This window comes from Hydra viridissima, unplaced genomic scaffold (genome assembly GCF_058129835.1).
Source record: "Hydra viridissima isolate aposymbiotic clone 2 unplaced genomic scaffold, HvirCarnegie_v1 scaffold_14, whole genome shotgun sequence".
Lineage (NCBI taxonomy): Eukaryota > Metazoa > Cnidaria > Hydrozoa > Anthoathecata > Hydridae > Hydra > Hydra viridissima.
The window spans coordinates 8,858,788-8,875,318 of NW_028324313.1; the positions used below are offsets into that span (position 1 = coordinate 8,858,788).

Sequence of the window (16,531 nt, forward strand, 5' to 3'; positions counted from 1 at the left end):
TAAAAACAAGGTTTCATTAAACACTTACAGTAAACTTTTAAATATTTGTAAAACATAACTTATTTCAAAATAGAATCTTGTGGAATGCATATGTTAACGAAATCGGTATAAACTTCACATCAAAAACTGTCCCAGAAGTAAGTGGGCCTTTATAGATTTTGCTGGAATTTACAAATTTTGCAAAAAAAAAAAAAAGTTTTATTGAACCATTCAATTAAGCAATGCAATTTTAAAACACTTTTTCTATCCTGTCGTCTCTAACATCATCTACATAGTTCCCGTCAGTTTTTAAACATTATTTCAAATACAAAAGGTTTTTTTATTTATTTTTTTCTTGTCAACCTTTATAACAAAAAGCAATCGATGTTGCTGCAACAACCATCTTTCTCCAGGACATTATTTGTTTACGGCTTTAAGTTAAAATTATTTATTGTAATTTATCTGCATAGCAACGACAATAATAGCAACAGCAAGAACATAAATAATAACAATCGGCCCGAACAAAGAAAAGTAGAAGAAAGGCTTTTATTTCTCTATTGCAAAATATATGTGAATGATTAAAGATTGTGAATAAAAAAGCTTGCTTCACACCGAGAAAAGGAACATTTCTTGTTAGCTATTCATTTATTTGTGTATTAGTACTACGCTGGATAGTATACGGGATGATAAACAATTTAATTAAAAACTCCGGTAACAATGTGCGTCCGGCTGTCCTGTTTTCATTTTTAATGAAAAGCTTTAATATTTGATTACGCGAATAAAAATAATTCTCCAAATATTGTTCTGTAGAATTGTTGTACGTTTGTCATTCTCTCCCTCACGAACACAGCATGTACACTGACACTCGCTTTTTTTCAACTTACACGCGCACAACATTTATCTTCCTTTTCTTACAAACATGCAGCGGTTCCATTTCCCAAACAAGCACCGTATTTAAAGGTAGCACCGTAATACTTTCACCGTAAAAATAAAAATAAATGCAAAGTTATTACTTGTTTCTTAAAATGCTGAGTTTTTTTTGCAAAATTTTCTTTTGTAAAGGAACAATTAACAAATATCCTGTTAGCTACCTAAACATTTTAATAACTATATGTGTGTGTGTGTGTGTGTGTGAGAGAGAGAGAGAGAGAGAGAGAGAGAGAGAGAGAGAGAGAGAGAGAGAGAGAGAGAGAGAGAGAGAAAGAGAGAGAGTGAGTGAGTGAGTGAGTGTGTCTTTGTGTGTGTGTCATATTTAAAACCTTAACAAAATGCAATGGTTTCGCTGATGAAATCTAAACTCTCACTAGAAGTTTTGTTTGCTAATAGGAAATTCGTGATATTAAAAACAGTGTAACAACAAAAGTGTGCGATTTTTATTAAGGAAGTAAAACCACATTTAAATTGATGCTAGATAAAGTATTTTATAAATACCCAAGATCAGCTAGTTTGCCGCCATGATTTCAGAATTATTGAAAAAATTTTTCATTTCAATTCGTTTACAATTTAAGTTTCTATATTTTGAGCTTTTGTAACTGATCTTGTTGCATTAACAAAGATACGATCTTTACTTCTGATGCTGCTTCGTTTATCTTTTCGTGTTTTTATTTTATGCAATTGAGAATGTTTCATGGTTTAACTCGTGAACTAAAAAATTTATTCATGATTAAATAATTAAACAAATGTTTAGAATGATTAAAATTGCTAACAAAATATCAGAAAAACCGGGGGGGGGGGGGGTATGGTTAGTGAGACAAAAAACCAAATATTTTCTATTCCAGTTTTTCATTTGGTTACAAAACAAGTTTGTTTAAATATGAGGTTTAATGAGTAGTTAGTAACAATAACAAATCATCAATAACAATTACCCAACCGCTTCCAGCAGCCATAATTGAAATACCAAACACCAAAATCAAAACCACCAAACTTCTCTTTCTGTTTTACCTACTGAGCCCCTGTTTTCGTTCCCTTACTTAAATGGACTTTATTTCAAATCAAGTTATTAATAAAATTTTTACTTTCAAAAAACGTTTTTTAAAGTTAAACTTCGCTCTGCATTGTTACAAGCCTAAACTTCCTGCTGTAGCGGAAACAAAGGTAATGCAGAAATTCCATAATAGAAACAAATGTTGTAATGGTTTGTGCGTCATGAGTGAGAAATGAAAGAGGGGGGTAATTTTTCTCACAACAAAACAAAGCAATTAATTTAATATTACTTAGCTCAGTTCTCTACTAATGTGGTTTATTTTAGGCGATTTGTGTGTATCTGTAAAGTGGCTCGATAAATAAACCAGAAGACGATTTAGTGGATTGGCAAAAAAAAAATTACGAGATTTACTAACCTTTAATAAAAAGTAAGTTTTGTGTTCTGAAGCTTCTATATCTTGGTAAGTTATTATTTTGAAAGTCTAAACTTTAGGGTTGTTTTAATGAACGGCTGAATTTTAATTTTTTAGCGTTTTTAGTTCTAATATTATTTTGAAGTCAGTTAGAAACGAAGTTTTTTTAAGCCATCTGCGTTACCTTCTGAAAAAGTTTTAAATAAAATTTCATTCGGTGTTCACTTCTGTAGTCGTCTATAACGAAAAATCTTGACTATGATCTTCTGATAATGAAGAATAATGGCAACCGTTTTAAAGTGGAAAAGAAAATTACGAAAGAATTAATTTTTACCAAAAGTATTAGAAGATTTTACAAGAAGATTATTTTGTCTAAATGAAAAAAAAAAAAAATTAAATTAAAAGAACGGTCGATGTCTTTGTTTGAAGAGCGATGAAAAGTGGCTTTGTTAGTGTAATATTTGAGTTTACGCTAAAGCATAACAAATAATAAACGACGCTAAAATAAACGAAGACGTAATTTTAGAAGCAAGTGAGATGTTTCTTATTACCCACCATGGTTAGAGTATTTTTTCATGCAATATTGCGAGCCAAATAAGTTTTAATCCGAGGGTCATTTTTGGTCGTTAAAATTTATATAGCAAAAATAAGAGAAAAAACAAAAAAAAAAAAAAAAAAAAAAAGGCCACTTAAATTTATACCATTAAGAATATAAAAAAGATTTATGGTGTTTTTAATTTGAGAAATATTTTAATTGGCATTAAACAGAAGATGCATTGATTACGCCATCTGTATGTATGCATTGATTAATGTATGCATGCATGCATGCATGTATGTATGTATGTATGTATGTATGTATGTATGTATGTATGTATGTATGTATGTATGTATGTATGTATGTATGTATGTATGTATGTATGTATGTATGTATGTATGTATGTATGTATGTATGTATGTATGTATGTATGTATGTATGTATGTATGTATGTATGTATGTATATATGTATGTATGTATGTATGTATGCATGTTTGTTTGAATTATGTTGAATATTTGTAAACAAAAAGTTAAAAAACAAAAGATTTTGAAAACATTCGGAAAAATTTATTTTTCTATCTTTGTTTAAACTGATGGCCTTCGTGATATTTTAAGAAAGAGTTTTGGTTTTTTATACTAGATCCCTGAGCGTGTTTCTCTAATGTAATATTATTTAGTTATATTATCTAACTTTATCTTCTTTTTTTGTCGAACATCAAATTAACCGTTACGGTTGGAAGAACTTCTGTGTAAATATTGAAGAGCGAACAAATATAACACATGTCCGGCGACACGCTTTTTAAAATAAAGCGGCCAAGTTTGTAAAGTAAAATATTTATATTTATACTGTACAAATTTAAATTCTTTAGCAAGTGTAAGACATGCTTGGCAGATAGAATATTATTTTCTTTTTTTATAATCAAATATCAGAATCTTTTTATAAAGGAGAAAATTAACACATTACAAAATTTTGCTCACTTAACTGTTTTGCTTTTTAAGAACGTCATCTGAAGCAGCCCTGGGTGTCCTGGGTGTCACGATACTGACTTAGGTCGATTATTGAATTACTTAACAGTTTATGATTCGTATAAGAATTAGACACTGTAGCAGTAAAAGATGTATTTTGTTAGCTATGCTATGTAAATATAAAAAACGTGAAATATATCAGAGATCTTTCAATATTTTAAACACATCTTAGAACTGTTTTTCCTGTTTAAAATTTTAGTTTTTATAAATAAATGATTATTTATGAAAACTGTAAAAATTTAATCAAGGAAAAACGTTGTTTATCAGAGAACTAAGACAGTACTTTTCGATCTTATTAACATTCAAGACCGAATCGATTATAAATACAACATTTTTTACAAATTACACACACGCACAAAAACATTGTTAATTTCCAAGTAAGTCTCCATTCCCACGTATTAACACAATAACATTCCAAACTACATTCATAAAAAAACGGGTGAAAATTTAAACAGAACTTTTCATATCTACATAAAAAAAAAAAAAGAACCATATTGGGTTGGTATGGTACCGTTTTTTTTTTTGTTGCCCTTGTTATGTTACAGTGAGCGTTTCATTCGTTGTCATTATCAATTTACATTTCCTATTGTTTTTGTTGTCGCCTTGTTTCTGTTTCTGACGTTGTAGTTTGAGTCGCTGTCGAGATGCATGTGTTGGTTTAACTGTAAAAGACGTCAAAAGCGACTTTTAAAACGAAAAAAAGTCTTTTGTGTAGAGCACGGTTTTGCATATGAAGGAAAACCCTTATTTATCAAAAATTTTGCGTTTTGCGTTTTGAACACCTGCTAGGATAAAAAAAAAAGCTTAGCAAAAATTTTATATCAAAGTTAAAGTTCCTTTTATAAGTTAAAAAGTCTTTAATCGTCTTATTTTTTTTTTATTGCTAATATTTACTAGATTTTTCTTTATTGATTTTTAACAAATTACTTTAAAAGATTATTTTAAATTTTATTTAATTTTTAATGATTTTTTTTAAAGAATTTTTTCTGAATTTTTCAATATTAAAAAACCATATTAAAAACAAATCAATATAATTTATTACTTAAGCATACTTCAATTAATGACAAAAATATTTTTTTAAATTCTCTTAGTAAAACAGCATTCTTTAATTTTGTTTTCTTTTGTTAACTTTTTTTTTTAATCTATACATTACCTCTGTTTTCATATACCTTTTTTTATATTTTACCTATGACATCATCTTTTCTATTTTAGCAATAAGATGGAAGAAAAATACGATATAGCATAAACGTTGTGTAATTTTGAGGAACATGAATACATCTCGACTGAGTATTGAAAGGAGTGATTTAAATTACAGGGAGCACCAGTTCTTCCACGATGATTCTCCTTATTTAATTTCTCACCAGTTTCCTTCAAACAACATCCATCTTTCTAACGATCACAGAAGTTATGGCTCTAAACCGATATCATCGTGTTCTTATGAATATCCGTCTGAGAGCTCTGAAGAGGTTTCAAGTTCTATTTTATCGTACAATGATCTTTCATCAAACTGTTCGATGGAATCTTTGACCGACGACGGTTTTCAGAGTTGTTCAACAAGCATTTCAAACTTTAAGCAAGCTTTTAACCAATCACAGAACGGTAGTTTTGTATCTTATAACAGCAGTTTACAGTCTAACAGTGTTCGATCAGTGTCTGACCAAGTAAAACCGTTCTTGTCTGGCATTCTCAAACGGACAGAAAATAACTTTGAGGATACAGAGATACTAGCCTCAAAAAATACTAGAATTACGCTGGAAATACTTAATAAAATTCAAGAAAATGAGCTAGAAGACATTTTACAATATGCAGATGACATAATCTCGCCAGATCCTTCAACTTTGCGCACGTGCTCTTCCCAACCTGTAAAAGTAGTTGAAGGTTCGTTTAGACATATTTTGTCAGTTAAAGATACTAAATCCAGATCGAACGCATTTAAATACCGAACAATTGAAATTTGTAAAAACGATATGCCTGACTTAGGTTTTAGTGTACGAAAAGGAGACGGTTGGGAAAACATGAACGGAATATATATATCGCGCGTTTATTTAGGTAGTGTTTTTGATAAATATGAGCTGCTGACCGTCGGTGATGAGATAATCCAAATCAATAAAGTAGCAGTAAATGATCTAAGCATTGACGATGTGATAAAGATAATGCAAATACCTAAGAGATTGTGTTTGACCGTAAAAATACTCACCCCTTTTTCGTGCAAAAAAACTGAAAAATTTAATGAAGACAGAAAAAATATAGTCTCAACAACTATAAATTATGATAAATACAAAATTGCGCAATTAAAAATTGACACAAAAACAAACAATATAACAAACAAAGCTGCAAACACATCTAGAAGAGCTTCCATTAAAACGAGCAACCTGAAAACGGAACGTAAAATTGTGAAGTTGTCGCCCTACAGAACAATGGAGGGGGGAGCGGTTGTACAATCAAACAAAGTAAGTTTATCTCCAATCCCAGAAAACAATTCACAGCAATATTACAGAAAAACGTCATTTGTCACGTGGTCCGACTTGATTTACAATGACGATTAGGGTATTTTTAACACAATTTTCCCTGTACACTTTTATATTAGTTGGCTTTCGATGTAAAAAATGAAATATATACAAAAATGTATACATTTTTATAAAACTAAACATATTATATAGGGTATTTTTTAAATAAAGGCATTATATTTGAGTAATTTTAGATTGCAGAAGTTTAAAAACATAAGCAACTTTGATGAGAAATACAAACATGCTTAGTGTACTTTATAAGTGCTACTAGGAAAATATGCTTTAGCAAGATTTATTTTAAATAGGAGGAGCTAAAGACAAGTTGAAACGTTTGTACAAATGTCAAATACGCTGTTGACATGATGCCAATATGAAAATAGGCATAATGTTAACACCCACCCTCTATGTGAGAGTCGTTCGATGAAGATGAAGATGTTTATAACGAGTCCATAGAGTTGCAATCATATTATATAGCTACAATCATAGAGCTGCAATCATATTGAGTTGTAAAGCTGTATCTTGAATAAGGTTTAGAATCAAAACTAAACATTGAAACAAAATTCGATCTAAACTTAATCATAGTTCAAATAAGAAATAGTTTTCGGCCGTTTTTTTAATTAAAAAAGAAGCTAAATTCAAAAAGATAGTTGAGGGATAGTAAGCACAATGAAAATGACCTGTAGAATTAAAAAAATTCCAATACAAACTTGATTAAAAACCCATTTCTGATTGATAGTCACTGTAAATGCAATGTTGTACATCTCCCCTGAGGGTTGTCAAATTGACAAATGCAATTACTTTGTATGGCAACATTGTCGAGAGTTTACAAAACAACTTTTGTCTTTATTTGCAATACAAGTATTTGTATAAAATTACTACATATGTAATTATACCGATGACGTACGTTTTAAATTTACCCACGATATAATCCATTCTGACTATTGCATAACATCTGTTATTGTCCAGTCAACAGGCGAAACTTTAAAAGTTTATTCTTATTTTGCTGTAAATCTCTATGCTCTAAATTTTATCAAGTGCTCTAAATTTTATCAAGTTTGTGATTACTCGTTTTGCCATTGCGCATTTTGACATGAATTATTACAAGTTCTAAAGCGAGTTAAAGTGATTACAAGTGAACTCGCAATTCATCATATTTATTCATGGTTGTTGTTGACATATGGTCCAAGTTTCCATCGAAATGTAGCTGATTATAAGACAAAATAAAAACGTGTTATATATTTCGATGAATTTGCGGACTGACTACAGGGAACAATCTCTTTAACAACTCCTCAACCCATTCTCTTTTTACTTCAACCTTAACTACTTTAATTATTATATTTTAATAACGTACCTCATTGTGACAACTTTTAGTATATTGCAAAAATACTCTTATAAGGCGGTAATTATTTTAAAATTCCTGTTACTGATTTAAAAATTTAATGTGCAACGGTTACTCTTAAGGCAAATCAACTTTCGTGGCAAAATGCACATTGGCAAAGCAAGAAATTACAAAATAATTACATATTAGACCGGAAAAGTCTCCACTCTCGTTTAAATTTGATTGATAAACTTTTTTTTATTTTGCCCCAAATAATCTATGTTCAATTATTCGAAGAAAAAATACTTTGCTGCGAATGATTTCATGATTCTTTGGCATCTACTTTTTTTTAAAAGAGAATGTAATATTTTGATCTACGCAGTAGAAATTTTAAAAGTGCATGCATTATGATAAAAAATGCAGCTCGTATTGATTAGCTTGAGGTTAAGATGTAGTCCATCTTTTTCAATTCATGACACTCTTGGAGTGGTAATCAATGATTACGTTTTAATAAAAATAACGAAGCAAAATATAACAGTATGTTAAAACAGCTTAAACAGGTTTTTTTGATACTGATGAGTAAATTCGCCCCATTTTACTTTGTTTCTATATTTCTTTTTACAAAAGAACCATACATAGACATATGAGGATAATATATGAGCAAGAATAACCATCGACGGTTTAAAGTTTAATGAATTTATCACTAATTCAAAGGATAGAAAGAAGTTAAAAATCCCAAAATAAAAAATCTCAGTTAGACGACGCTCTACCGCAATTAAAAAATTATACTTTGATTGGTGAGTTTTTCACATGAAATCGGATTCAACGATAAAGGATTCTTTTCAGCTTTGATGTATTTATATCGAAATCGAAAAAACTCAATTTTAAGTTGTGTTTGCTTAATAAATTTCGATTTTTTAATCTTTAAAAGATGTTTCCGAAAATGAAGCAGAATATTTCTGTACTATTTGTGACCATGTCTGATGTGAAAACGTCTGCGAATAATTTTGAATCTTCATAATTGTATTCTACCACGCTCTTTAAAAAACAACTCAGAGTCATTTTAATGATCAGTATCAAAGCTTTTCTTCCAAATTAGATCCCTATTAGTCATATTCAGTACAAATCTTTTTAAACTTTAATTGAAAGTTTGAAAAATATCAGGTGGAAATTCGTTAGAAACTATTTCCTTTATTTTAATTTTTAATGAAAATATTTGAAAAGTTTGATTGGTTAATTGATAATACTAAGAAATCGGATTGGTTCTTTTGAATTTTAATTTATAAATGGATTTTTGTGTATAAATTATTTATAAACAACAATAAAATTTTTTTTCCAACGAGTCAAAGGAGCAGTCTTCCCACTTTTTGAAAATACTAGTTTTGAAGGCAGTAAAAAATACCATCTTGTGCGGTGGTATTGGTTCGAGCAGATATTTTTATGGGAAAATTTATTGTTGCTGAGATTTGAAAAAGTATTTTCTTATTCAAGAAAAGTTTAATGCTATTTTTTTTTGTTCCTAAAGTCGGAAGGAGTGAAAAGGTTTGTACGATGAAAAAATATTTTTGAAGTTAAATGATATTTTAATTATATGAGTTGATAAGAAATATTCAGAAAATTTTGAAGGATTTTTATGTATAAGACTCTCTGGTTTTTTCTTTTTTAAAAGTTTGCATTTCAGATATGCCTAAATCTTTTTTGATGAGACGAAGTTCTAACGACTCGACAAAAGACGTGATAAACGTAGGAAATGAAACTGTAAAAGTTGAGGAGAAAGAAAGAGAAGAATCGAAAGGTCTGGTTTAATTTTTCGTTAAAAAAAAGATAATATTTTACAACTTAGAATGGTCATGATTTTCTATTCAAAGTTTTTTATTCCTTCCAAAGTTGTTGTTGCTGTAGTAGTAATTGTGTTGTAGTAGCAGATATCGTTGATGTTATTGCTGTTTACATCTATTTTACATTTCGTTCAAATTTCATTCATTAAAAACATAAAAAAAGTATTAAGAATATTTAGGTAAAAATTTACATAAAAAAAAAATAAACAAAAATAGCAAGTTTAGAAGTGCTTTTTAATATTTATCATTATTTATTAATATTTAAAAAGATGGTTATTTAACGGTGTTGCTCGCATCGTTTTAATGCATTATTTATTGCTCGGAGCTAGATTTAAATAATTCATTTCATTGTGAAGAAATGTAGGGTTTATCATTGATGCGCTTCTCCACTTCCGAGATGATTGCTAATTGAATGTCCCTAGCATGTTCTTATTGAACGCAAACAAAATACTAATATAGTAATTGATTATTCAAAATGTAAAAATGCTGTTTGAAGAAATATTTAGAGTTGATTAGCATTTATTAAACCAATTTATAAATAATTCTCCCTCCTCGTTTTCCCCAAACAGAAGACCGGTTTCGTAAGAATGTAAAAATTTAGCGGATGGAACAAATGTTAATACTAAAAGAAATATTCCTTAAAATCTTGAAGTAAACTTTCAATTGCACGTTTTTTAATATTATAGGAGTTTTTGTTTAGAAACGTACCAAGAATTCATTAGTGACCATCTTTACTCTTTACAACCGTGTGGATCTCTGGGCTCACTCAATTCGACAAACCAATTGTATGGATCATTAGGTTCTAACCCCCTTAACCAACTTTCTATAATTGCGTCTCAAAAAAAGTCATTAAAGAATGTTGGAAGCAGGGAGCAAAAAGTGCCGTCGAATCCTGAATGGAAAAATATAGAGACCTTGCTCGCTGCTGCTCAATTATTGAAACTTAAAGAAGACGGATGTTTGGGATTGAAAAAATCTCCTTCTGATTCTGGTAAAAAATCATTTTGGAATCGTCATAAAACCTTTTCTAATCTTCCAAGTCCAACTGAATCAGAAAAATCTGAAAATTCATTAGAAGAAAGTACGCGTTCATACTTTCCAGCTAAATACCAATGTGGGCAGTGCCACAAAGTATTTAAAACTAAATACACCCTTGCTATACATATGCGTATGCCTGACCATACCCAGACTAGACCTTTTGTTTGCAACATATGTAGCAAGGGGTTTAGACTATCTAGCACACTATGCAGACACAAAATTATTCATACGTCAGAAAAACCTCATAAATGCACAAATTGCAATAAAGCTTTCAATCGCTCGTCAACTCTGAAAACTCATATGAAGACGCATTCGCAAGAAAAAGATTTTAACTGCGAAATCTGTGGAAAAGGTTTTCATCAAAAAGGTAATCTGCGGAACCATCGCTTGGTACACAGTGGAGAGAAGCCACATTCTTGTGTTGAATGTGGTAAAACATTCTGTAAAATATCTAATTTAAAATTTCATTTACAATCGCATCAACAGAAAACTTGAAGTTAATGCTCAAATATTTATTCAAATTTTGAATTTGTTTTTATTGCAAACTTTTGAATACTTGTTTGACATATTTTGGAGGCAAGAAATTAAGATGCGCACTTTTATTGAATATTTATTGTGTTCGCAGTTTTATTACGGCTTTTAATACACTAGTTGATAAATTTATTTATAGAAGAACTTTTTTATCCGATATTTATATTGATATTTATATTTCAATTGATTGATTGTATGCATTTTTTAAGATTAAATTTAGATAATATTAAAAATCAGAAAAAAAGTTATTGTTCAAATTTGTCACAAAACAAAATTAAACTTTTCGAAGAACAGAAACTCGATTTTCTCTTCTGTAAAATAAACCAACAAAAGTTTTTTGTTTTTTTTTAAATAAGAAAATTGCAGCAACGGTTTCAAGTAACCTTGTCGGTACATTTATTATGCGTAAAATTTAATAATGTTTATTATGCGTATATTTATTATGCGTGTAATAGTTTGTACGCATAATAAATGTACCGACATGGTACATTTATTATGCGTACAAACTATTAAACGCATAATAAATCTACGCATGATAAATGTACTCATAATAACGTTTGAGACCCGTTTCATCACTGCTGTTGCTATAAAGAGTTTTTAAGATATCAATTCAGGACATTTTGAAAATTTTTCTTAACAGAATGATGTTCGTGATAAACCAGAGATAAGTTTGAAAAAGATTATTAAACTTCATAAAGATCAAAGAAATCTTGAAAAAGTCATAGGGTGATTATGCGTACACTTCATATTAAGTTTGATAGGGAACAATTGATTTACACTTCGTATTGAGAAGTGAGGCAATTTTATTATTTCGTAGCATTTTTCGTAGCATATTTTCGTAGCAAGTTTTCTTTCAAATAAACCTTTTACTTTCAGCTTGAACTTTTATTGAGACAATTATTAAGGGTACCCATTAGTTTTAAGGGTTTTTTGTAATCTTGAAAATATATTCACAGATATTGGTATTGTGTATTTAATTCAAAGTATTATGCTAAGACTTTTCCCCGTCTTTCAGACAGCATACGGATTCCGCGTTAAAAATATTTCTCCTCTTTTGAGGCGATCCAAGAATCAACCCAACTTAATCGTCGTCCATCCCCCCCCCCCCCCCTCACAATTCAATGTATAAAAACCCTTCCGAATTTCCTTTTAAAGCTTTTTTTTGCTCTTGAAAAACGACGCTCAACATTTTTCGGTTGGAATTCATACGGAACCCAATTTTCTTTTATTTGCACTATATCCATAGCCTTTAGATAATTTGAAATTGTTTGTTGAGTCACTCCAAAGGTTTTAAGTCTCTCTTGAGTTTGGAATGAATCTTGGTCCAATGATGCCTCAAACTCAGTGTCTTCAAACTTTACTAGCCTCCATTAGCGTTCTTTGTTACTGGTGTTGAAATCACCGCCGGAACCAGTACTTAGATGTTTTTATTGATGGAGTATGTTCTCCATGTGCTTTTCACAGCAATCAATATCCATCAGCTACACTTTTCATTAAGCTGAAATAAAAAAATCAGTGCTCCCTGCAAATTATTGTTTTGTTGGTACAAAGGTTGACATGGCTAGAGTACAAAGAAAGCCATTTAAACTTCAGCAACACGAACACGATGACACAAACTAATTTTTAGTGGAAAACGATGACTTTTCAAATAGAATATAGTTACAAAATGGTCCGCTGCGATATAATGCTAGTTACGCCATTTTTTGTAAACCCTCAAAGCTTATTTGTACCCACAATATAAACCGCTTAAATTAAAAAAGGAACCATGCCGGATTTTTATGGCTGCATAAAAACAAGAAAAAAAGAACGTAAAATAAAAATCGAAGGTTAAGTAGATCTCAACAAAATGCATTTGGGGTTAAACAGCAGAATGAAAAAACTTCAGCTCAACAAATATTATGTAAAACATCCAGTTCTGTAATATTCAGATTATACTCTCTTCCTCAAAAAACGAAAATAAAAACTTAGCAACAAAAAACTTTCTTGGGTCTCTAGGACTTTTAATTTTGTCCATCTATAATTCCTTTTTTATACATTTATCTTACTTTTAAAGAAATATAAAAGTTATAGGAAAAGCAGATGATATTTCATGGAATATTTTTGTAATATTCTTGGTTATTGTTATAGTTGAGTTCGTGCGTATTCATTCATTTGGGATAAAAAAGGTTCAAAGACAACCAAAAAAAACACACTCCTCGTACCCTTCCTTCATTACAAAACTCTTACGAAATCTCTCTGTGGTAAGTAAAAGCTATTTTTGGCGAATTAAACATTTAAACGCTCAATTCCTCGATAACGCAGTAAACTCAATAAAAACTCAATTTTTAAAATTGAGCTGTGAAAAAATCTGTCAGTTTTCATTTCCTACTTTTTTTAATACCAATATTGATTGACGTAAGACATGCTTGTAATGAATTGCATCGGCTGGCTGTAATTTCTTGCTTACTCAATTTTTGGTTAGCCGTCTTTTTTAAAGTTGTGGAATATTTTATCAAATCTTGACAAGTTTCTTTTGAGTTTGTAGACGAATTAATGTTGAGAGATTTCGAGCTTTCCTTTATCGGGTTTATGTGAATATTGCGGGACTTGCAATTTTCCTCAACAAAAAAAGAAAATGCTACGAAATCAGAGTAAATAGAAAAGTGTAACCTTTTATTAAAAAGATCAAAGTAATTTAAATATAGTTTATATTTGGTTAGTTTTTTAAAAAAGTTTTTGATGATTTAGTATCTGAAATTATTTACCATATTTAATTGGTCTCGCTTGAGCGAATTTGAATTAAAACTTCCGCTATATGTATTTATAGCTGTTTTGCTTTCGTGTGTTTTATCTTTTGGATTTTTATCAACAACTTTGTGGTTTGAATTGCCAACTTTAGCTAATTTATCGTCTTTCTTATCAGCATAACCGACTTTTCGGGGAATTTTGTAAGAGCTAGATAAAAAACTTGATTTATGGGCGATTGACTCTGATTTTATTCTTTGAAGACACTTAGCAACGTCGCAATAACTAAAACTTTTGATGCACAATTCTTTATTTAACTGAGCAACAAAGCATTTTTGCTTGACAACTTCGCGATATTGTCTAGCATACTCTTCTATATTTTCGTAATGTGAAAAAGTATTGTTATAATTTGAATGTTTGGATTGTGATTTTTTTTTTGAATCAAATGCTTTTAACTCTAATTTATCTTTTTCTAACGTGTTACTTGTTTTTGATGCGGAAGAGTCGGCATTTTTACTAACAAAGACGTTCTCCCATCTCGATAAACACTTTTCGTTTGATTTATTTGCAAAATTAGAGAGGATATTTGGAAAAAATTTTTCAATGTTATCGCAGCTATGAAAGAAGAGGTCTTCGAGTGCTTTCTCTTCTTTTTGCCTGTCTCGTAAATTCAGCGACATTTTGAAAGCGGAACTAACTCTGACGGCAACATCATTTAGCAGTTACTTTTTGCAAAAAAAAAAAAAAAAAAAAAACATTCAAGAAATAATCGACGTCATTAATTCATCAAATTTGACGCAAACTTGAATTTTTTTGACTCTGAATGCGTAAATTTTTTTGATTTTCAATAAATTTCAAGTTTTGAGTAATATCAATTTGATGTTATAAAGAAGCCTGGTTTTACCGTTGCTGAATTAAATAATTGAACACGCGGTTTTATTACTCATTTGATAATTATCAGGCTATGCAATTGTTTGAGTAACAAATCCGGTTTACGAACTTTAGAAAGTATTTCTTTAAAAAATTTTTTTAATCATCCAACATAAGACATGCTTTTGAACATTTTTTTTTGAGTTTCTGGAAAAGTGCATCAAAATTTTTTCTGTGTTTCATTGGCAACTTTTTTTTTTTAATTAACGTTAAAAACTATGAGCCAAAAGTTCAAGAAATTTAAAACTGTATTAAAAATTTTATTTTTTTAAAAAAAGTTCTCTTTTTTAAAAAAATTTTAAGCAGTACCTAGTTCAAGTTGGAGGGAACGGGGTGAGGGGGTCAAATCCCAGAAAGAGTTTTACTTCCTCATTTTAATCAAGATTTGATTAAGTGAAAGAAATACCTTTGAGAGATTTTTTTTTTCTGTGAAAGCAAAACAGTTTTCGATGGATTCGTAACAACGAGCAATTTTAAATTAAAGCTTGAAGTAGATTTTAAAGTAGTTTTGTTTTTAGTTATTAAACGGTTTTTTGCTGTCTAGATCTATTTCCACTGCGACATGATCTGCAAAAGCATTTTGAAGAAAATGACATAAAAAATATCATCAGCGAATGACTTCAATGTTTATTTAGCTGCATCTGGTGGGGAAATATTTAGCGGGAGGTGTGTCCAGGAATTAAAAATCTCCCGATCTAATTTTAATTTCTAAATAAAGACTTAAAAATAATAATTTTTTTTATTTTTAAGTCCTTGTCTAGAAATTAAAATTAGATCGGGAGATAAACACAGAGTTCAGGTTTATCAAAGCAAGAGGACATATTACCAAATTGCAAAAGAAATCATTATACATTAATTTGTGACATAAAAAGAAATTGCACCGCAAACCATACTCGGACTTCAATTGCCTACGCAATGGTGATTTCAAACTTCGTCAAACCAAAAAAAATTGCATTTCCAATTTTTGCAGTAGAAATGGATGGAAAGTGATAATTGCAGATCAAAAGTTTTTTTTCCTTGCTTTTGCTCAGCATTCTGGAAGAAAAGTAAACATTATCTGGGAGAAAAAAAATATTCTCCTTCCAGATATAGGAAATAAATAAACTCTCCTGAAACTTCCAAAGTAAGAAGTCAGAGCCGAACAGTCACAATTTAAATTTTGTACTTAAAATTCAAATTTAGGGCCTGTTTATATGGAAAGCCGGCTGGCTCGTTTGCCGAGCCAGCCCGTTTGCCGAGATATCGACGTCATCAATATTTTAACTTAATTTTATTTTGCGTTTATATGAATAAACGAGCTAGCCCGGATAGCGAGATCTCACTTTTTTTTGCCGAGATCTTGGCAAACGGGCTGGTTAATTTCTTATATAAATTTGTACGCATGCGTATAAACTCTTACATTTTTTAAATTTGAAAGCTTCCGCGTAAAATAATAAATTTAATAATAAAACTGACAACTTCCTTGTAATTAAAATTTTAGTTGTTTTTCTTTTATATTTACCAAAGATCCAGTATCTTTTAGGTAATATAAAGTAATAGCTACTTTTTTATCTGCTGATAGAGCTCTAGAGTTAGGCGAAAAAGGGTCAGGAGATAAATAAGGGCTTAATTCTGAAACCAAATTCATGAAAAGAAACCGTGAAAGGCTAAAATTTGTTTTCCATACATCAATGGGAGCTACACCAGTTATTATATTATGCCACCATAAATCAGTTCTGCCAGTTTTAAACCAGCAACAACGATTTTTTCTTTTAAGGCACCTCTCTCTT

General features: G+C 30.1%; 3 protein-coding genes and 1 long non-coding RNA gene across 7 annotated transcripts; 2 read left to right on the forward strand and 2 right to left on the reverse strand.

The window, feature by feature from the left end:
* Nucleotides 1-520: 520 nt before the first annotated feature.
* On the reverse strand, nt 521-2,508 carry LOC149879172 (uncharacterized). Of its 2 annotated transcripts, none has more exons than XR_016446999.1 (3): nt 2,319-2,508; nt 1,411-1,623; nt 521-953 (listed from the first exon to the last, which is right to left on the reverse strand). It is a non-coding gene; the product is annotated as an uncharacterized LOC149879172 (long non-coding RNA). The 2 variants fall into 2 exon arrangements; XR_016446998.1 differs by lacking the exon at nt 2,319-2,508 and adding an exon at nt 1,845-2,043.
* On the forward strand, nt 2,178-6,553 carry LOC145181839 (uncharacterized). 3 transcript variants are annotated; one of them, XM_090072149.1, is made up of 2 exons: nt 2,178-2,363; nt 5,089-6,553. In XM_090072149.1, the coding sequence occupies exon 2, from the start codon at nt 5,145-5,147 to the stop codon at nt 6,420-6,422; it is 1,278 nt and encodes a 425-aa protein (XP_089928275.1). In that variant the 5' UTR covers nt 2,178-2,363; nt 5,089-5,144; the 3' UTR covers nt 6,423-6,553. The 3 variants fall into 3 exon arrangements, with proteins under 3 accessions (XP_089928275.1, XP_079913138.2, XP_089928277.1); XM_080057012.2 differs by having other exon boundaries at nt 2,178-2,330; XM_090072151.1 differs by lacking the exon at nt 2,178-2,363 and adding an exon at nt 2,721-3,676.
* Nucleotides 6,554-9,004: 2,451 nt separating this feature from the next.
* LOC145181986 (uncharacterized) lies at nt 9,005-11,352 on the forward strand. Its single transcript, XM_090072154.1, has 3 exons — nt 9,005-9,243; nt 9,383-9,496; nt 10,240-11,352. The coding sequence occupies exons 2-3, from the start codon at nt 9,385-9,387 to the stop codon at nt 11,070-11,072; spliced, it is 945 nt and encodes a 314-aa protein (XP_089928280.1). The 5' UTR covers nt 9,005-9,243; nt 9,383-9,384; the 3' UTR covers nt 11,073-11,352.
* A 1,771-nt stretch (nt 11,353-13,123) lies between these two features.
* On the reverse strand, nt 13,124-14,576 carry LOC149879173 (uncharacterized). Its single transcript, XM_090072155.1, has 2 exons — nt 13,853-14,576; nt 13,124-13,705 (listed from the first exon to the last, which is right to left on the reverse strand). The coding sequence occupies exons 1-2, from the start codon at nt 14,510-14,512 to the stop codon at nt 13,466-13,468; spliced, it is 900 nt and encodes a 299-aa protein (XP_089928281.1). The 5' UTR covers nt 14,513-14,576; the 3' UTR covers nt 13,124-13,465.
* Nucleotides 14,577-16,531: the final 1,955 nt, after the last annotated feature.